This window comes from Dipodomys merriami, unplaced genomic scaffold (genome assembly GCF_024711535.1).
Source record: "Dipodomys merriami isolate MVZ:Mamm:240054 unplaced genomic scaffold, mDipMer1.0.p SCAF_57, whole genome shotgun sequence".
NCBI classification, from domain to species: Eukaryota; Metazoa; Chordata; class Mammalia; order Rodentia; family Heteromyidae; genus Dipodomys; species Dipodomys merriami.
In genome coordinates, this window is record NW_027206146.1 from 4,812,211 (window position 1) to 4,832,869 (window position 20,659).

Here is a 20,659-nt window from a genome sequence, read left to right on the forward strand (position 1 = left end):
TGGATCCCAGAGCGCCACACCTCTGGCCTCCCGCGCTCCCGGGAACGCCCACCTCCTCCATCTTGAGTACTGGCACCGACGCTAAAGCACGTGCCATTTTGCTCGAGGGCACAGCCGTAGGCAGTCGGCCGCGGCCATGTTAGTGCGGGGCACCGCAGCGAGGTGTTGGAAAAGGGGAACAGATAAGGGAAAAGGTGAGAGGAGCTGTTCAGCCGCAGAGGCGCTGAGGGACTCGGGATAACGGGACGAAGCCGCCAGCGGCCCCGGAGACGAAGCCGTCCCCGATGAGTTCCTGAGTCACCGCGGAAAGTGGGTTGAGCCGCCATTTTGAAGCTGGGCAAACCGAAGCAAGAAATACTGCCATATTGGATCTTTGACAGCTTGATGCGGAAGGGGGGTAGGTTGGAGGGAGGGAGAGCCCATATACATGATGGACAGGTGAAACCCGACTGACTGTCATGTTGCGGACCGACACCGTGCCCTTCGCGTCTAAAAACTCGACTACCAGTGAAGGGACGTCTGGTGGCTTCCTCGGTTTATTACGGTCCTGTGTGAACATGTGCGGACAGCCATCTTTCTTGGGGGCAATCAAACTGGTCTAGGCTAGTTTCTGCCTCAGGTGATACCTCACACCATCTTCCTTACGGGCACTCTGCTTTTTGTCATTGTCCACTAAGGTGGATGAAGCCTCCGTGTCCGCCATATTTGTCTTGGGTGGCCCCGGAAAGGGAGGTGGGGTGTGCGCCGAGGAGGCGGGACATGTAGGCGGAAATGACGTAGGGCGCCGCCATGCCTTTTGAGGGCGGTGACGGCGCCTGGCCGTCCATGCTGGCTCCGGGCACGTGAGTGGAGGCGGCGTTGTGAACCCGGGTATGGGGAAGCTTTGGCCGTACTGAGGTCGAGGGGCGCTGGGAGAGAGTGCGGCTAACGGGAGGGGCCCAGCTGGCATTGGTTAGGGGTCCAGCGACCCTCGGTTGAGTGCTGGAACAGAGTGTCCCACAGAAGCCTGTCGTGCCTTTCTCGAGGCAAATCGTAGACAGCCTCGTCTTTCAGGGCTCAGATCCACTTGGGGTGCTTAGCCTTGGGCGTGGGCAGTGTACGCACGGCTTCGCGGGGTCGTTCGGGGGGTTCAGGGAGCCCCTCACCCGGCCAAAGGCGGGACTTCCGGTCCTGGCCCCTCACCTGGGCGGGATTTCCTGTTTTCTTCCTAGACCCGTGGTTCTTGGCTGGCTCCCGGGCGTGGTGGGGTGCTGAGCCCGACGTTCAGCTCGCCCCAGCATGCCTTCACTCCCGATCTGTGGGGTATCCCACTAGTGACTCTCGGTCACTGGCGGACACTCCCCCGTCTACACCTCTTGAGAGGCCTGTCACCTACGCACCCCCTCCTGGGAGGGTGGATATTCGTCTCCTGCCCCATCTCTCTCCAGGCCTCTGCTCCTAGGAGGCGACAGGATTTCCTCCTGGAGGGAGGGCCAGGAGACTGCCACCACTTGGCTACTTTCCTGTCGGGTCACGGCCCCGAGTCCCCAGGCCTTCCCAGAGAGGTCCGTGTAAGTTGCCCTCTTCCTTTTTGCAAAACTGGCTCCTCTCTGAAGTGAGGGTACGGGTACGATCACGAGCCATTCACTTGGTTTCATTCCCAAGATCTAGTGCAGAAATGACTGGGTCCTTTCCCTGGTGTCATTTTAATGGAAGCCTCTTGTTTCCTAGGGACTGGAAAGTGAGAACCCAGGCTGATGTGTCCTTGGGCGAATCACATCCTTGCCCTGAGCATCTTTTTCCTCCATCAGATGGAGGAAACCCTTGGGTCTCGTGATAGCTGTGTGCCTACTGGCCAGTGTGGCAGCTTGTGTGAGCCTCACTTTTCCCTCCTGGAGGGCAAGACTATAATTTCTAAGGCAGCCAGGGTGGCTGGTGGGGATAAGAACAGGCTTAAGAGCCAGGTGTGGTCTGGTGGCTCAAATCTGTAATCCTTACTATTCAGGGGGCTGAGACTGAAATCATGCTTTGAAGTCAGCCCAGGTAGAAAAGCCAATTAACCAGCAAAAAAGCAGAGTCAGAGGTGTGGCTCAAGTGGTAGAGCACTAGCTGTGAGCAAAAAGCTGAGCAAGAGCCAGATGCTCAGAGCCAGAGTTCAAGTTCTGGCTCTGAGTCCAGGCTGTCCAAGTGATGACTGCAATTCTGCCTCTTTCTGGCCCTGAGGCTTAGTTGGCAGGGTGATGATCACAGCCCTCATAGGGAGGTGAGGAAGGGCTCATGTGTGGGCCTTGCCTGGATTAGCCTTCCTCTTGTTCAGTTAGCAACTTCCATCTTGGTGAGTGAGCTAGGAGGTGAGAGGTATGCAGTCCTTGCACAAGTTAAGTTTCCAGCACATTGGCTCCCGTGACTGACGCTGATAAAGGCCTACACAATGAATTCTGTGGCCTATGTTGGGCTTGAATTCCTCTAATGTGTTCACTACCTCTTCAAGGAGGTCCCTGCTGTCTGCTAGCTCTATTTCAACTGCTTTGGTTAATGGGGAAGAAAGAGGCACAGAGACAACCAGTATGTGAGCCCAGGGCACACAGCAGTTTTCAGTCAGCGTTCAGGTAGAAACCCAGCATTCTGCCTCTTGGTTTTCTCACTGTTGTAGTCTGCCTGGGGCCGGCCTGTCTGGAGGGGCATAGCGCCCTAGCCTGGGGGACTTCACAGACTGATGGAGGAGGCAGGCAGTGGTACAGCTGTCACCAGCTTGAATGACAGGAGCTGGAGTGGAGGGAATGCAGGCGTTCAGAGAACTCTCGCAGGGAGAAAGGAGGCCTTTGGTGTGGGTGTGCACACTGCTCTCCCCTTCCTCAGCTCCCTCCCCAGGCCGCCCAGTCGTGGGAGCGGACAGGGAAGGGGCTGGAACACGACACTGAGGCACTGTGGATGGCAGCCTGGGGTGAGGAAGAATCCCCTCCACAGGGCTGAGAGATTGGCAGTGCCAGGTGGGCCAGTGTCCGCCTCAGCAGGAGAGGACAGCAGGGTGGGAGCCGGGGCCCCGATTGTCTTTTAGCGTTAGCTACAGCTGTAGGAGAGAAACAGCTGGGATCCATCGTAACCAGCTACTCTCTTCAGCCAGCGGGTCTCAAATGTCATCTCCCAGCATGGACTTGGTGGTGGGCAGGTCGCTACTGACAACTTTTCCTCCCACTTACTGGTATAAGCCACCTTGTCACTAGAGGCTGCGACCTCCAGGGTGAGGATGAGCCATGAGGGACATGGTGACACAGGATAGGTGGCGAGGGTCGGGGAAGTAGGAAGTCTGGAGAAGGCACCACAGTCAGCCGGGACAAGCAGGGTGCCATGGGTGCTCAGTGCCCCACGGGCACCAGGCTATCCCAGTTCCCCTCTCCTGCTCTGGCCCACAGGGCGCGGATGGCGTCGGGGCGGCCGGAGGAGCTGTGGGAGGCTGTGGTGGGGGCTGCCGAGCGCTTCCGAGCCCGGACTGGCACAGAGCTGGTGCTCCTGACCGCCGCGCCCCCTCCACCCCCCCGCCCGGGGCCCTGCACCTACACTGCCCATGGCCGTGGAGCCCTGGCCGAGGCTGCCCGCCGCTGCCTCCATGACATCGCACAGGCTCACAAGGCGGCCGCTGCAGCCCGGCCCCCTGGACCCCCACCCGCCCCACAGCCACCCAGTCCTGTACCCAGCCCGCCCCGGCCAGCCCTGGCCCGAGAGGAGGAGGAGGAAGATGAGGATGAGCCCACAGAGACGGAGACCTCTGGAGACCGGCTGGGCGGCAGTGATAATGGAGGTGAGAGAGCTCTGGATGGGGGTTCCATGGCCTGGCCCTGGTCAGCTCTCCAAATGGGGCTCTCCTGGGAAGGACACTGCCAATGACATTCATGTTGTGATCCCAAGATCCTCTAGGGAGGCTGGCTTAGAATGAGCTGTGTGTCCTCAGACCACTCAGTTACCCTCACTGAGCCTTATACCTATGTCCTAAAGTTGGGTTTTGTTGAGGCTCTTGGGAGCCTCAACGTTTTCACAAAGTCAGGGCTCAGAGCTAGCGGTCTCACCTTCCAGAAGAGCCACGGCCAGGGAATGCTAGGTGGTTTGCATATGTGTGCGTGCATGAATTTGGAAGTTGGATACTTCCGAGACTGGACTGTAACTAGGGCTTTGAGGAGTAAGAGTTCTTCATTCGTTATTACTCATGGCCAGCCTCCTCTCCATTGCTGAGAAAACCACACAGACTAGAGGACAGAGTACTGGGTTCAAATCCTCCTGGTGATGCCACTTTTTAAGCTGTGAGCTCTTGGGCAGATGACACAACCCACGTCTCCACCTGTGAAGTAGGAGTCATCTTCCATCCTCCTGTCAGCGAGGGTTTTTTTTTGGGGGGGTGGGGGAAGGGTCGTGGCGTGGGCCTGAACTCGGGGCCTGGGCCTTGTCCCTCAGCTCTTCAGCTCAGGGCTAGCACTCTACCACTTGAGCCACAGCACCACTTCCAGCTTTTTCTGCTTATGTGGAGCTGAGGAACGAACCCAGGACCTCATGCATGCAAGGCAAGCACTCTGCCACTGAGCCACCTTCCCAGCCCTCAGCAAGGGTTTTGAGTCACACCATCCCAGACATGTTAGAGGTGTCCAGTCATGCTTGGTGTTGGCTCCCAAGGGGCAACAGGTGGACAGGAATGGCTCCGTTGGTGACGAGGCTGGTGCCAGGCATAGCAGAGGCAATGGCCAGCTGTAGGCGGGCCATGCAATATGGGCAGCCTGACCACGGGCCTGCGCCATCCACAGGGCTCTTCGTGATGGACGAGGACGCCACCCTCCAGGACCTGCCTCCCTTCTGTGAGTCAGACCCCGAGAGCACAGATGGTGAGTGTCCCCTGTCCCTGGCTCCCCTCGTCCCCCTGGGGCCTGGGACCTGTGCAGAGACGGGGCTGAAGTCGGCCATGGTCTTGCAGATGGCAGCCTAAGTGAAGAGACTCCAGCCGGCTCTACCACCTACTCGGTGCCCCCTGCCTCCGCACTGCCCACCCAGCAGTACGCCAAGTCCTTGCCCGTGTCTGTGCCTGTCTGGGCCTTCAAGGAGAAGAGGGCAGAGGCACGGTCCTCAGATGAAGAGAATGGGCCGGTGAGGGCAAGGGGGACTGGGCGGAGGGGGGGTGGGTCAGAGCCACTACCTCCAGGGATGCACTGTCATCCCCTGGATTGGCCGTGGGGTCTCGCCAGAGCCCCTTGGCCCTGTATCCTGGTGCCTTGTGGGAAGCAGCTCCAGTTACTGGACACTCGGCCCCGAGGCCTGCCATGTCTGCTGTCCTTTCTTCTGCTCAGCCTCCTGGCTCCTGGGCCATGGCTTTTGGTGGCCGTGTGATGTCCCTGCACCGACATTGCATCTGGGTCCTTGATAGCCCCTTATTTCCAGGCGAGACTGAGGCCATGGAGGTTCCCTGCTGGTGGGTGGCAGGTGCATGCCTAATGGACGGCAGCCGTGGTGGCCCAGAGCGGTGCCGGCAAAGGGCAGAGCGGCTAGGAAGGCTTCCTGGAGGAGGTGGTGTCTGCGTGGGGTGCAGCAGCTCCTACCCCGGGCAGGACGAGGTGGACCAGGCACCAGAACCAGGGCTGGACACACTGGGCGGGCCTGGGCCCCCAGTGCAGGCTCTGACCCCTGGGGTCTCGGTTTCCGCAGCCTTCCTCGCCCGACCTGGACCGCATCGCGGCCAGCATGCGCGCACTGGTGCTGCGGGAGGCCGAGGACACCCAGGTCTTCGGGGACCTGCCACGGCCGCGCCTCAACACCAGCGACTTCCAGAAGCTGAAGCGGAAGTACTGAGGCCCGGGAGCGAGGCTCCAGGCCACGGCCGCCCGCCTCACACTACGCCCCCGCCCCGCCCCCGGGGCTGGCCAATCGGAGAGGGGTCCTGGCCCGGCCTTGGGGGGGCCCAGCCAATCCCCAACTCCCTTCTGGCCCGCCGCCTCCGCGTGAGGGGGCCCGGACTGTCCCGTTTCCTGATTGGTCCGTCGGCCCTTTTTCTGCCCAGCGACAGTCTCTTTCCTCGGTGGGATTGGCTCGTTCCCCGGGGGCGTGGCTAGTACTGAGTCGCTGTCGTTCTTTCGAGCCACCGAGTTTTGAGTCTCGCGACTGCTGCTCCAGGCCGGAAAGCGCCCGGCCGAGCCCCAGGATTGGCTAGTGGCGTCTACGGCCTGGTGACTGGGCAGCTCTTCCACGCGACCGGCTCCGATGAGCCGCGCGGAGGCGTGGCCGAGCACCCCTACCGAGCCCCGAATTTACACTACTGGGCCGGGTCTTTTTTTTTTGCCCGTCCTCACAATTGTACCCCTACTTCTCAGGGATGGCCCAGTCCTGTCCCTGCGTGTCACCGGCCCGTCCCACAACAGCCTGCCAAACAATCTCTCGTCCTTGGGTTTAGGACGTTACCAGCTCTCGCCCCTTTCCCCCCACCCCCACAGGTGCCTTAAAGGGCCCTCGTCCACCCTAGGTGGGGGGCAGGGGCTTCACTCTCCTGCCCTGGCGTGGGGAAGAGAGTGGGGTGGGATTCGGGAGTTGGGAGGGGCGCTCTGAGATTAAAGTTTTACCTCTGATACATGAGTGTCAGGTGTTGAGTGCTGAACCTTTTCTGAAGCCAGAGGTGAAAAGATTTGCCCCAGCCGGGCACTGGTAGCTCACGCCTGTCATCCTAGCTACTCAGGAGGCTGAAATCTGAGGATCACAGTTCAAAGCCCGCCAGGGTAGGAAGGTCGGTGAGACTTTTTTTTTTTGGTTGTGGGCCTCAACTCTGGGCCTAGGCACTGTCCCTCAGCTCTTCAGCTCAAGGTTAGCCCTCTACCACTTGAGCCACAGTGCCACTTCCGGCTTTTTCTGCTTATGTGGTGCTGAGGAATCAAACCCAGGGCCTCATGCATGCAAGGCAAGCACTCTACCACTGAGCCACCTTCCCAGCCGGTCCGTGAGACTCTTATCTCCAATAAACCTGGAAGTGGTGCTGTGGTTCGAGTGGTAGAGCTGAAGAGCTGAGGGACAGCACCCAGGCCCAGAGTTCAAGCCCCATGGCCAACAACTTAAAGCTTTCTTCCCCATTTTATGGATAAGGAAACGGGGATTCGTGGGGAGATCGGTCCTGTGTTCATGGGCGGGATCTACATTATCAGGGGATGACTGTTAGAACTGGAGTCTTTGAGGACTGGAGGCCAGGAATACCCGCACAAGAATGCCTACCAGGCCTTGCCTGGCACGAATAGGCTGCCAGAGGGTAGACACTGGCTAGAAATTAAGGCTGGCAGAATTTAAGATGAGTATCAAGGGATGATGGATATTATTTACAAAGAATATGTATTTATCTTCTATTGGTCACATAGTCCATTACACAGTACCTGTTAGCTACAGACTTTTGCTGCCTTGTTATAAACACTATTTGCTCAGCATAAATTCCCTCTTTCTTTTCCTCTGTAACAAATCCAGAGCTATCTGGACTTTTTTTTTTGTCTCCTAAACTGAAGTTCCAAACACCCCTAAATAAAGTCCTTTTTATTTTTTTAAAGAAAGAATATAGGGTCTGGGAATGTGGCTTAGTGCTGGAGTGCTTGCCTAGCATGCATGAAGCCCTGGGTTCCATTCCTCGGTACCACATACACAGAAAAAGCTGAAAATGACGCTGTGGCTCAAGTGGTAGAGTGCTAGCCTTGAGCAAAAGAATCTCAAGGACAGTGTCCGGGTCCCGAGTTCAGCCCCTAAGACTGACACAAATAATTTAGGGCTAGGAGACTGAATCCATGTCTCACATCAGAACCCCTCCTGAGGAGTGCAAACAACGGTGATTTTACACAGGGCTAGTTGCCTGCATCACACGTTCGTTCTTAAGCTCTGGTAGGAACTGACCATCTTCACTGTATGAGGGAACTGCAGCATGCGGGCAAAGGAGAACATCTTGCTGTGGCGGGTGCGATCGTGGGGTGGGGGCCCGGGTTTCTTCCATTGGCAAAAGGGATCACCGAAAGGCACTGCAGGCTTTTATCTACTCCAGCCAAGGGGCCGCGGAAAATCTGCAGATGGAGGCTCCACGCGCCCCCTACTGCCCAGGATCCCATACTGCAGTCAGGATGCCGAGAGGGCGGAGCCGCGGGGGCCTCGGAGCCGCCTCGAGGCGGTCCTAAGGCCCAGAGGGGCCCGGCTCGCGGTGGGAGGGACCAAAGCACCGCCTTGCGTCACTTCCGCCTACGGAGTAGTAGAGCGGCGTGCCGCAGGCGGAGCCTCTAGGGCGTCTACAGACTTCACCGGTGAGTACCGGGAAGCGTGAGAGCGCGCAGGGGCGGTGGGGCGCCCTCCTCCCCGACCCCCCAGGGCTGGGAAGGCGTCGTTGCCTGGGAGACGGTCGGGACCCAAGGCCGATGGGTGGTAGCCAAAAGGGGAAGTTCCCAGTGACCTGAAGGGGGCGGGACTCCCGGGTTCAAGCCCGGCCACCCGTCACCTGCCGCGGGTCCCTCCTCATCCCAGGCCGGAGCCCACGATGGCCGAGGGCGAGGCCCGAGGCCGCCTGTGGCTGGAGAGTCCCCCAGGGGGGGCGCCCCCCATCTTCCTGCCCACGGATGGGCAAGCCCTGGTCCTCGGGCGCGGACCCCTGACCCAGGTTACAGACCGGAAGTGCTCCCGAAACCAAGGTGGGTGGGGCCTCGGCGGGAGGGGGTGGGGCCTGCGCCGGAGCGGGACCCTGGTGCTCTTGGAAGGAGCACCAGGACCGTCATCCCTGGAAGGGGTCTGCTAGCAGTCTTTGCCGAAGTTGACGGGTGTTCCTGGGAAGCTTAGGAAGCTAAAGGCTGTGCCCGACCTGGAACCAGCCGGGGGAAGGCAGGGCGGGGTGAATCCCAGGAGAATTATGCTGGGCACGGGAGGTGCAGAGGGCATCTGGAAGCCTGAAATGGGCCACTGCCCTACCGACTCCATGGGGAAACGTAAATGTCCTTGGTGATCTGTGTCTTCACTTGTGCAATCCTGAGCAAATCGCAATTGTACATGGCCCTAGGAACTTTCCCGTTTAGAAGCCCATTCTCCCACTTCTTGGGGGTCAGTGATGGGATGGGTACTGTAGCCCCCCTGCTTCTGCTGAGGCCTGGGAGCAAAACCTAACCCAGCCCCCTCAATCCTCAGTGGAGCTAGTTGCAGACCTGGAGACCCGGACGGTGGCAGTGAAACAGGTACCTGGGCTTCAGCAAGGGCTGGGGGCAGGGTTCCGGGAAGACTCACCATGGTAGGGAGCTTTTTAATTGGGCAAAATTAGAAGCTTATGATCTCTCCAAATCTCTGATTGGTCATCCATAGCAAGGAGGTGGGGCCTGAAGCTTTGATTGGTCATTGAGAAAGTTGAGCCTCTTAGAGTTATTCCCAGCTGTCACCTTTTTCTCTGCAGCTGGGTGTTAACCCTACAACTGCTGGGACCCAGGAATTGAGGCCAGGGTTGGAGGAGTCTCTTGGTGTGGGGGACACACTGTATTTGGTCAATGGCCTCCACCCGCTGACCCTGCGCTGGGATGATACCCGCGCACCAGGCCTCCAACCAGATTCTCCACCTGGCACCCCACCGGTGACACCTCCCAGGGAGAAGCGGGAGGAGGAGGCCAAACAGCAGAAAAAGCGGATGCGGACAACGTCCCCAGGTTGGCAGAACTTGGAGAAGCTGCTGGTGTTCACAGCACCTGGAGTGAAGTCTCAGGACAAGGTGAGGGTCACACCAGACTGGAGAGCAGTGGGAACTATATTGGGGGACCCAGCTGATCCAAGGGCGGCTGCTGTAAGGGCCTGCTGTATGTAGGCCCCTGCTGCCCCCAGGGACTGGACTTCAGTGATGACCAGCCTGGCCCTGTGCAGTCATGGTCTTTTTCTCAACCCTACATGATCCTTGAAACACAGGTGACCTGATGGGTTGTGAGTGCCCCGTAGAAGCCTTGATCTGGTTTTGACCACCTTGAGCCTGGGCCTTGCATGAGACATGCGGACCCCATGCCTCTGTGTCCTCGCCTCTGAGACAGGTGGGGCTGCAGAGAGCAGGTGGCATTCTGGGTGAGGCCTTGAGGGTGCAACTATCCTCCGTTCTTGCTGTTCCCAGGTGGCTGCTTTTGATCTGGACGGGACACTCATCAGCACCCGTTCTGGAAAGGTCTTTCCTACCAGCCCCAGTGACTGGAGGTGAGAAGGGGCCAGAGAAGAGACCAAGTCACTGCTTGGAGCCCCTGGCCCTTGCTCAGGCGCTGCTTCTCATCTGTCTTAGGATCTTGTACCCGGAGGTTCCTAGGAAGCTCCAGGAGCTGCATGCCCAGGGCTACAAGGTGTGTGCGCATGCCCATGCTGCAGGTCCGTGGGGGGCCTGGGTGAGGGGCCTCCTGGTGACATCATCTGCTCCTCAGCTGGTGATCTTCACTAACCAGATGGGCATTGGGCGAGGGAAGCTGCCAGCAGAGGAGTTCAAGACCAAGGTGGAGGCTGTGCTAGAGAAGCTGGGGGTTCCCTTCCAGGTATGGCTAGAGGGAGGCTGGGGAGAAGCGAGAAGGGACGGGGGCCTTGCCAGGAGGATGGGGATCCAGAAAGAGCCAACCCCAGCATGAGGCCCAGGCAGGGGCTGGGACAGACCTAGTATACGCTAGAGGAGAAGCCAAGGAGGCCTAGGTCTCTGCCATACCCACAGGTGCTAGTGGCCACGCACGCGGGGCTGTACCGGAAGCCAGTGACTGGCATGTGGGACCACCTGCAGGAGCAGGTGAGCCACCCCTCCCCCCACCCGCCGGGTCCCATGCCCTGGGACCTCCTCTTCCTCTGTCTCCCTTGGTCCTTGACATCGGTGTCTAGCTGTCCTGTCCCCGGGGGTGGTTTGAGCCCAGTGCTCTTTAGCCATGAAGACCAGAGTGGCTGACGGGCGCCGGTGCGGGCATTCGTTTGTGCCCCTGTGTGCCAAGGACTCCTAGTGTGACCAGCCACCCACAATGCTTCAGGACCTGGGTGTCTGCAACCTGAATACCTGGGCTGGTGTAGGGCGCTGGGGGGGCTGTGAGGCAAGATAAAGGGGTGTCATTTTGGCCAAGGTAGTGGGGGCCTCTGAGAAAGTGTCCTTTGAGTAAAGGTCACGGGAGTAAAAGCTGCGGGGCTGGGCATGGCAGACCAGGCCACAGGTGGCTGGACATGGGCACAGCGCGCCCTCTGCTGGCCGCCGGGGGTCAAGGCGGGGGAGCCAGGCGCCAAGTGGAGTCCAAATCCTGGACCACTGGAGGGAAGGGACGTGAGATGTGCAGTGCAGGACAGTGGAGCAGCGGGGACCCCTTCCATGCGAGGTGTTGGGGTGCTCAGTACCTGTCTCTCCCAGGCCAATGAGGGCGTGTCCATCTCCATCACAGACAGCGTTTTCGTGGGGGGTAAGGCGGATGGGGGGGGTGAGGTGGGGGTTGGGGGGGCAGGACTGGGTCTGGCTGGGTGGTGGACAGGTGCCTGTGTTCCAGATGCCGCCGGCCGCCCTGCCAACTGGGCCCTGGGCCGGAAGAAGAAGGACTTCTCCTGCGCGGACCGCCTGGTAAGCCCTACCCCATGCCCTGCACCCTGGGGCCGCGGGCACCGCCTGACCTCGGACCCCCTCTGCCTCCCCAGTTTGCTCTCAACCTCGGCCTACGCTTCGCCACGCCGGAGGAGTTTTTCCTCCAGTGGCCAGCAGCCCGCTTCGAGCTCCCAGCCTTCGACCCAGTGAGTTCGGGGGGCAAGCGGGGCTCAGGGCAGGAGTGAGGGCACAGACCCCACGTCCCCCACATCCCCTAGTCCCCCCTCCTGTCCCCCACATCAGCCCCACATGCCTCCTTCCTCTCGTCCAACCCTCCAGAGGACTGTCCCGCGGTCCGGGCCCCTCTGCCTGCCGGAGTCCGCCACCCTCTTGAGCACCAGCCCCGAGGTGGTGGTCGCCGTGGGATTCCCTGGGGGTGAGATGCCCTGACGCCACCCTCAGCCCGGCCGCCCTCGGGGTCCACACCCCGATGACCCCCACACTGACCCGATCCCGCTCTCCAGCCGGGAAGTCCACCTTCCTCCAGGAGCATCTGGTGTCGGCCGGATACGTCCACGTGAACAGGGTGCGACCCTGGGCAGCCTCTACCCGGGCCGCCCTGCCCACCAGCGACCTGTCCCCCTCCCCTGTCCCTCCCCTCTCCCCCACCCCGTCATGACCTGTCTCCGCCATCCCTCCCACTCTGCTCGCAGGACACGCTGGGCTCGTGGCAGCGCTGCGTGAGCGCCTGTGAGGCTGCGCTGAAGCAACAGAAGCGGGTTGTGATCGACAACACCAACCCGGACGCCCCCAGCAGGGCCAGGTATAAGGGGCCCGGAAGGGCTTGCGGGAGGCCCTGAGTGGGGTTGGAGGGGCCGGCGACAGCCCGCATCTTGCTACCCTCACAGGTACATCCAGTGTGCCCAGGACGCGGCCGTGCCCTGCCGCTGCTTCCACTTCCCTGCCTCGCTGGAGCAGGCGCGCCACAACAACCGGGTGGGTCGACCCCACCCCCCCACCCCCCGGGGGTCCAACCCCTGGCGCCCTCCCACCCCCCCATCCCCCCACCCCCGCTCGCCCCCTCAAACTGCCTGTGTCCTCTACTCCCTGCAGTTCCGGGAGATGACGGGCTCCTCGCACGCGCCCGTGTCTGACATGGTCATGTTTGGATACAGGTACCTCTCCCAGGCGGGGCCCGACGGGGCGTCGCCTCCCCCGGCCTCACCACCCTCTCCTCCCCCAGGAAGCAGTTTGAGGCCCCCACGCTGGCCGAGGGCTTCTGCGCCATCCTGGAGATCCCCTTCCACCTGCGGCTGGAACCGCGGCTCGAGCGGCTGTACCGCCAGTTCTCGGAGGGCTGAGCTCCGGCCTGTACCCCAAAATAAATGTCTATTTTTGTTCCAAGCCTGGCGGCCTTTGCGGCGAGGATGCGCCGCTGGGGTCCGGGGCTGTGCCAGACACAGTGCCCACCGCGTGCTCGGAGGTGAGGTCCGGGTCTGCAGCACTGGGCGACCCGCTCCGATCCCGGCTCGCTCCGCTCCTGGTCTAAAACAGGACCCAACCCTGCCAGCACCGCTTTGCTGATGGCTGAGCGCGCACACAGCACCGAGGCCGCCCATGCCTGGGACCCCGAGAGGGGCTGCCCGGCCCACCACCGGAGCCCTCCTGGCTCCTAGAGAGGGCACGAGAAGGTTCCAGAGGCTAAGGCCACTGGCAGTCATTCCTTGCTTAGGGCAGCTGGCATTCACTACCTGTGCCACGTGAGCTCGTGACGCATCTGCAGCCCCCACCCACCCCAACCTCTCGGGACCCCAATCCCCTCACACAGCATGGCCCCTGGGCCACTGCTGTCAGCAGCGGGCACAGCTGCGCCCTTCATGTGCAGGAAGCAGTGATGGGGTTAAAAGACTTTATTGGGGAACAGCACAGGGGCCGGGACCGTCCTCGGTGACCGCAGGGCGCTGTCGTCATGGTGCTGGGCAGGCGCAGTCCCGGGGCCTCTGCTCAGAAGCATGGAACCTGGAGGGGGGACAGTGCAGGGGCTGGCGCACCCCGTCCACAGCTGGCCGATGGCCGGCAGGTGCTGGAGGCAGGCCTGTCATCCTGGCCCCCCACAGGTCGCGGGGTGCATCCGCCTTCCTTGGGGGGGCACTCACCAGTCTCCGCGGGGTCTCGTCTGGGACTCCTGAAGGCCCGGCCAGGGGCGCCACTACCCCCCCATCTGCAGAGGGAGAGGGGTGGTGAGGGGCAGGGGCTGGGGGGGACAGGGGTGAGGTGGGGAGGGTGGCGCTCACCCCGCGCTGCTGCTGCTCCTGCTCCAGGTTCCGCTGCAGCACCTGCTGCTGGTTGGCAATGACACGGCGGATGCCGTTGACGAAGTTGCTCTGGTCATGAGGGATGAGGCCAATGAAGATCTTCTTCTCGGAGGAGTAGAGCAGCATGAGCACTCGGATCTCGCAAGAAGCCTTGTAGGAGAAGTGCACGCAGCCAGCCTGGGGGTACGGGCCGGGCACGTCACTCACAGGCCGGGGTGCCCCGGCCCAGCGAGGCTGGGCTGCCAGGGGCGGGGTCACCCGTGGCAGCCCCTGGCAAGGCAGGGATAGGCTGGGCCCCGGGGCAGCCCGTGGGTGCGGCGGTGGTGGGACTCAGGGCACGCGGGGGTGCGTGGAGCGCCTGCCCGGCTGCACTCACGAAGCCGTTGTCCATGATCCGGCAGAGGCTCTTGAGCGTCTCCAGGTCCTTGGTGAAGTGGAACTGCACCAGGCGCGAGTTGCGGAACAGCGGCACGAGCGTGGTCTGCGGGCCAGGGCAAGGCGCAGGCTGTGCCGGGGAGCCCTGCCCAGCCCTGTGCCCCACGCCCCTTGGCCAGCGCCGCCCCACACTTACCAGCAGCTGCTGTGGGATGAGCTGCATGCACAGCTTCCGCGGCCACTGCTCCGTCCGCCTGTGGACACGTGGAGGGTGTCAGGCGCGGGGCGTCGGCGCGGGCTCCCCACGCCTCCCGGCCCCGCACTCACAGGATCTCCCCCTGGTTCACGTAGACGTGGGACGGCAGCCACCTCTTGGACCGGCTGTTGGGCTCAGGCCTGGGCTTTGGGGCAGAGCAAGGGGTGGTGCCTCAGGCGGGGCAGACCCCACTGGGGGGCGCTGTACCCTCAGGCCTGGTCCGCTCACCTCCTGCCACTCCATCACGCCACTCCACGCCAGGAACTTGTTGTTGACGATCTGCACAGGCCCTGAGTGCATGCCGCCAGGACCCACGGCCTGCAGGGGAGGCGGGGTGGGATGCGCCCTGGAGACCACCCCAAGACCCTGCACCCCCTGCCTGGACGCCCCCTCCCACCATGCTCTGCCTCGACCAATACCCTGGCACCTCCTGCCCTCCCAAGGCTCCCCCGCTGCCAGTGCCCCTTTTGTCCCTCATCCTGGTGGAGCTGCTCTCACACCCCTGGGTAAACTGAGGCCCACCTGCTTGCGGGTGGTGATGACCTGGCGGATGGCATTGACGAAGCCGCTCTGGTCGTAAGGGATGAGGCCCATGAAGATCTTCTTCTTGGATGAGTACAGCAGCATGAGCACGCGCACCTCGCATGGGGAGATGTGAGGGAAGAGCATGCAGCCCGCCTGGGGGAGGGGGAATGCTGGTCAGGGCCGGGGTGCATGCTGAGCTGTCTGCACCTGGGCGACTGCCCAGCCGCACCCCACTGTCTTGCGACCCATGCAGGAAGTGCTGCATGGCTGCTCATTAAATGAAGTGCCAGCAGAACCTCTTCTAGGGGCGCAGAGCGTCTGACAAAAGCCCACTCACTTGGTGTCTGGGCAAAGGGGGGACCCTGCTACCTCCTCACTGCCAGCCTAATTTCCCTTTGCCCTGGGTCATGGACCCCTGCAGGCTGAGAGAAGCCCGAGGCCAAGTCCCCGGGGCCGTGGCCTTGGCCTGGCCTCGTGACCTGCCCTGCAACCCCACATTGCCAGTGGGGGGATTGCTGAGTCCGCTCCACCCCTAGCCCTTCTAGCAGGGCAGGGGGGTGGGGTTCCTCCGCCGAGCCACGCCCCCCGGCCACGCCCCCGGCCACGCCCACTCACGAAGCCGTTGCCCATCACGCGGCAGAGGCCCTTGAGCGAGTCGCAGTCTCTGTTGGTGAAGTGGAACTGGGCCAGCTGGGAGTTGCGGAACAGGGGGCCCAGGGTGGTCTGGGGGTGACAAGGCAGGGCAGGTCAGCAGCGGTGGGGGGCCCGGACGTGGCGGGTCATGGGGCAGGGGTGGCGGGCGCTCACCAGCAGCTGCTGTGGAATCAGCTGCATGATCAGCTTCTGTGGCCACTGGTCCGTCTCCCTGCGGGGAGGGGGGCGGGTCAGGGGGCGGCGCCGTCCGCCCGGGGCCGCCCACCCCAGGCACTCACAGGTTCTCGCCCCGGTTCACGTAGGCCTGGCACGGCAGCATCCGCTTGAGCTTGGCGGTGGAGTCCGAGTAGGGCCTGCGCTTCTGCGGGGAGGGAGGGGAGGTGCGGGGTCAAGGCCTCGCCCAGGGCCCAGCCCACCCCCCTTCCCTCTGGCCCAGGGACTCACCTCCTGCCACTCCAGAACCCCGCTCCAGGCCAGCAGCTTGTTGCTGAGCCGGTGTTCATTCACCGCCAGCCCCCCGAGGGTCAGCCCCGGAGAAGACGGCCCGATGGGACCCAGGGCGCCGAAGACCCGAGCGCCTTCCTGCGGCAGAAGAGGACACTGAGGCTGGGGCCAGGCTGCACCCACACACTCCAATGGGGACCTCCCTTCCCCTACAGGGGGGGCAGGAGGAGTTCCTCTTCTGTGTCTCCCCAACTTAGCCCTGCCACACTAAAGCACACCCCTACTAACACAGCAGTGGACAAACTTCACTTCCAGGCTCCATTCAACACCTCGTGCCCCAGTGGCCCGCTGCTGCTCCCAGGCTGCTGGCCCAGTGGGGTGCTGCCAGCCCCCCCCCTCCTCTGGTCAACTGGGCCAACCCAACTCAGAAGCCAGACGCCCTGACAGCTTTCTGTGCCTGGCTGTGGGGCCTTGGCACAGCTGCCCCATACAAGCTAGCCAGCTGCCAGCCTGACACACCACTGGCCCTGTCCCCCCATGCCCAGAGCCCTTCGGAGGAGCCCATCACCTTCAAAAGAGAGCACAGATTTCACTTGCAGTCCGGGTGCCCCGCTGCCCCCAGATGAGCTGAGTGAATCAGGACAGCACGTGGAGGGTCTCATACCACCATGTGCAAGCAACAGAAAAATGCAAAGCTCCAAATCATCACAGACACTCCATACAAGCCAAAGCCTCTCAGAACAAGCCAGGGAAGGGTCTGGAAAGAGGCAGGAAGCCCATGCATGAATGCTCAGCAGTAGGCAACTCTACATGAAAACATTCTATGTGGTATGGTTGATGGGGCTTGAACTCAGGGCCTGGGCGCTGTCACTGGGCTCTTTTGCTCAAGGCTAGTGCTTTACCACTTTGAGCCACAGTGCCACTTCTGGTTTTCTGGTGGTTAATTGAAGGTAAGAGACTCAAAGACTTTTCTGCCTGGGCTGGCTTTGAATCATGATCCTCAGATCTCAGTCTCCTGAGTAGCTAGTATTACAAGGGTGAGCCACCAGTGTCTGGCAACCTTATAACAGCTCTTTCCCAAATATGAGGTCTTTTTTTCTTTTTGCCCCAGTCCTGGTTCTTGAACTCAGGGCCTGGGCACTGTCCCTGAGCCTCTCTGTGCTCAAGGCTAGCACTCTACCACAAGTCACAGTGCCACTTCCAGGTTTTTCTGTGTATGTGAATCTGAGGACTCGAAACCAGGGCTTCCTGCATGCTAGGCAAGCACTCTACCACTAAGCCACCTTCCCAGCCCTGCATATGGTCTTTTTAAATCAGAATAAGCAGCAGGGTTTGCGTGTAAACCAGCTTCTTGCACATACCAGGCCCTGCCACTTGAGGCACGCCTCCATCCCTTTGCTTTTCATTTTTGACAGGGTCCCACTAACTTTGCCCTAGTTGGCCCGGGACAGATATCTTTCCTCCAGCTCCTGAGTAGCTGAGATTACAAGCATGTACCACCACACTGGCTTTAAATTTTCATTTTTGTGGAGCTCATGATGCATAAAAACAATGAACATGTTTGCCATCAGGCCAGGTGACCTGGGGGTGTGGCGATATGATCAGGAGGAAGCTGGGAGCAAACGCAGTGAGGAAGTGTTGGGGTGAAGACAGACAGGAGGATGGCCTGAGGGAGGATGGCCTGAGGCAGGGAATGGCGCTGCTGAAGCCTGGAGTTTCTGGACATTCAGCATCGGATGGCTGGGTGCTGGCATATGAAGCATAAATGTAGTGAGGGCGGCTAGCTGCAGGAGCCACAGGAGCCCCACGCTCACGGGGCTGTGTGTGGACCAGAGCTGGTGCGCTACACACGTGCTTGGGGCCTGCATTGGACCCATGGCCAGTGTTTACTGCCATGCCGACAGGCCCAGATTAGTAGCAAGCAAACACGATTAGAAGCCCAACATCACTTCCAACTACACCCTTCAAGGAGGCAGCGAACCCTTCTCTCAGCCTCTGGAGAGCGGGGATTATGAGCAGGTGCCAGCTGGCCCAGCTCGACCCAGCTCCTAGCACAGGAGTCGGGACCTGGAAGCACAGGCAGAAGGACAGGACGGCCCCTTCCCCAGGCCCCTCTGCCCTCCTGCCACGGAGGGGGCGGGCCGCACTGAGGGCCGCGAGGGGAGGGTGTATTCGGGCTAGGTAGACGCACGGGCCTCGCTGTCACGCGTGATGAGAAAGTCTAACTCAACAGGGAGGCGCCAGGGGCGAAGGCCTCGTCCAACTCCTCGCGGACTCCCGAAGAGCCGCCGAGGCGACGCGGGGCCGGGGCCGGAGCACGCCCGACCCCCCTCCCCCGCACACCGGGGCCAGCGGTGCGCGCTTGTCCGCGCGTGCACCGTCGCGGTGGGCAGTTGGAACCCATCCTAGCCCCCAAGCAGCGCCCGATGTGTGTCAAGGGGGTGCGGGGCCCCGAGGCGCGCGGGGCACGGCGTCCGCCCCGCGAAGGCGGCCCGCATCGGCACGGGCGCAAACGCTAGGTGCGCAGCGCACAGCCGCCGTCCGCGCGCAACGCCGCGGCCCGCGGGTGCCACGCGCGGGGCCCCCGCGCCGCCTCCCCACGCCCCCTCCTCCAGCCCCACACCACGACTTTCCGCCCCGGGCCTCCCCGCGCCCCGCGCCCCGCGCCCGCTCCCGGCCAGCGCGGAGTCGGCCGAACCCCGAGCGCGCCCCGCCCCCGTGCCCCGCACACCCCCGCCCCGGCCCGAACGCCGAACAAAGGGGAGCCCGGCGCGAGGGGGAGCAGGCCCGGGGGTCCGGACCCCCCTCGGGGCCGCGGAGGGGACCTCCAGGACCCAGGGGCCCGCGGACAAAGGCGGGAGCCGGGGGCGGGGCCGCGGAAGGCTCTGGAAAAGGGCGGGGGGCTCACCATCGGAGGGGCAGAGCGGGCCCGGATCCGCGGCGGCTGCGGGCCTCGAGGCCCGGCCGGCCAGGAGCGGGAACGGACGGCTCGGACGACAAGGGGCCGCGGGGGTCGGCCGCGACCCCCGAGCGGGCCCCCGACGCTGGAGCGGTGCGGGGCGCGGCGCGGACGGACCATGGCGGGCGCGGGCCGAGGGGTCGGGCGGGAGCTGCCGCGGGCCGGGCGCAGGGCGGCGGGAGGCACCGACACTGAGGGGCGCGGGCTCGCGGGCCGGAGAAGACGGGCCGGGCCGGGTCGTACCAAGCGCGGGGGACGCCCCGTTGTAGGGGTCGCCGCGGCCGAACCACTGCGGCGCCCGTGGGGGGGATCCCGGCGCGTACCAACCGGGACCGCGAGGAGGTGGGGCCGGAGCGTACCAAAAAAGGTCGGCCGAGCCCCGGAGAGGAACGATTGGCAGTGGCGTGGCGATGGGCCGTCCCAGCGAGGGGGCGGAGCTGCGAAGACGTGCGGGCCAGGAGCAGCTTTGAGGGGGGTGTGGCGGCAGCGAGACTGCGTTGGGAAGAGTGGAAGAAATCAGGCGATACCAAGTCGGCCACGGGGGGGGGTGTAACACAAGGAGCGCTCACCAAAGTCCCGAGAGACAACACCAAAAGACCTGGGGAAAGACGGGAGGCTGGACTGGAGGACCAGGGGGCCACGGAAACTACCTGGAGGCCTTGGGGCTATGGGTCGCACCACGCACGAGGGAAAGGCTTTTGGAAGCGGTGACGTGGCTAGGCGGGCAAGGGACTACAACTCCCAGAGTACTACGCGAGACATGGGCGGGGTCGAGGGGCCCTAGAGAACCCATTGGTCTTAGCTGCTTGCCCATTGGCTCCTGGGCCAAGGTTCCGCCCACCTCCTCCTGCACCTCCAAGCTTCTCAGACCGCTTGTCTCACAGTTCGTTGATTCTTTCGCTCTACTAAAACCGAGCGCCCACATAGTTGCTAGTTGTGTACGATGTTTCCCTTTCTAGCAACGAGGGGCGAAGAGTCGTCCTGGGACGTGGGCTCGAGAGTCACCCCCCGAGAAGGCCGGTGGTAGGGCGAGGGAAGATGGGGCAGAGATTGTTTTCTGTTTTGCAAGACTGAGGATGGAACCCAGGACCCCGGTTTGCTAGGCTTGGGTTCGACCATTGAGCCAGCCCCTAATCTTTTTGTGTACTGACCGTGTACGGTGTGAACTCACGGCCTCAGCTTGCTAGGTTGGCTCGCTACCATTTTAGGAACCAGCCCTGCTTGTTGGTTACTTTGAAAATGGAGCCTTACCCAACTTGGCTGCCCCAGCTGCCTTGGAATCATGATCTTCAAGGTCCCAACCTCCCAAATAGTTGAAATTACAGGAGTGTGCAACCAGCACCTGGCTGCAGTTTGAGATAGTGACCATTTTCACTCACCCAAACAGGCTCGCAACGATGTTTTGCTTTTCCCCATTTCCTCACGAACTTTCCAGTCGTGTCTCATTGCTATTAGAAATTATAACAATGCAAGCCAGGTGCTAATGGCTCACTGTAATCCTAGCTATTCAGGAGGCTGAGGATCGTGGCCAGCAAAAAGCCAGAAGTGGAGGTGTGGTAGAGTGCCAGCCTTGAGCAGAAAAAGCCAGGGGACAGTGCCCAGTCACACACACACACACACACAAACAC

At 62.0% G+C, this 20,659-nt stretch overlaps 3 protein-coding genes across 8 annotated transcripts; 2 read left to right on the forward strand and 1 right to left on the reverse strand.

The window, feature by feature from the left end:
- The first annotated feature begins 109 nt into the window (after positions 1-109).
- On the forward strand, positions 110-6,577 carry Akt1s1 (AKT1 substrate 1). 6 transcript variants are annotated; one of them, XM_070000932.1, is made up of 6 exons: positions 406-870; positions 1,212-1,550; positions 3,393-3,778; positions 4,770-4,847; positions 4,937-5,106; positions 5,662-6,577. In XM_070000932.1, exons 3-6 carry the CDS (start codon positions 3,400-3,402, stop codon positions 5,803-5,805), a joined length of 771 nt encoding a protein of 256 aa, XP_069857033.1. In that variant the 5' UTR covers positions 406-870; positions 1,212-1,550; positions 3,393-3,399; the 3' UTR covers positions 5,806-6,577. The 6 variants fall into 6 exon arrangements, with proteins under 6 accessions (XP_069857032.1, XP_069857036.1, XP_069857033.1 ...); XM_070000933.1 differs by having other exon boundaries at positions 1,212-1,544; XM_070000931.1 differs by lacking the exons at positions 406-870; positions 1,212-1,550 and adding an exon at positions 110-397.
- A 1,617-nt stretch (positions 6,578-8,194) lies between these two features.
- Positions 8,195-12,907, forward strand: Pnkp (polynucleotide kinase 3'-phosphatase). The gene is made up of 17 exons (XM_070000936.1): positions 8,195-8,267; positions 8,485-8,648; positions 9,136-9,182; positions 9,395-9,703; positions 10,091-10,170; positions 10,253-10,310; positions 10,389-10,496; positions 10,667-10,738; positions 11,339-11,387; positions 11,472-11,542; positions 11,617-11,709; positions 11,843-11,939; positions 12,028-12,089; positions 12,217-12,326; positions 12,412-12,499; positions 12,617-12,678; positions 12,747-12,907. Exons 2-17 carry the CDS (start codon positions 8,498-8,500, stop codon positions 12,862-12,864), a joined length of 1,575 nt encoding a protein of 524 aa, XP_069857037.1. The 5' UTR covers positions 8,195-8,267; positions 8,485-8,497; the 3' UTR covers positions 12,865-12,907.
- Positions 12,908-13,398: 491 nt separating this feature from the next.
- On the reverse strand, positions 13,399-19,391 carry Ptov1 (PTOV1 extended AT-hook containing adaptor protein). The gene is made up of 13 exons (XM_070000937.1): positions 18,981-19,391; positions 16,073-16,210; positions 15,907-15,989; positions 15,782-15,839; positions 15,590-15,697; positions 14,972-15,127; positions 14,678-14,767; positions 14,521-14,594; positions 14,390-14,447; positions 14,195-14,299; positions 13,798-13,995; positions 13,660-13,724; positions 13,399-13,522 (listed from the first exon to the last, which is right to left on the reverse strand). Exons 1-12 carry the CDS (start codon positions 19,149-19,151, stop codon positions 13,713-13,715), a joined length of 1,251 nt encoding a protein of 416 aa, XP_069857038.1. The 5' UTR covers positions 19,152-19,391; the 3' UTR covers positions 13,399-13,522; positions 13,660-13,712.
- Positions 19,392-20,659: the final 1,268 nt, after the last annotated feature.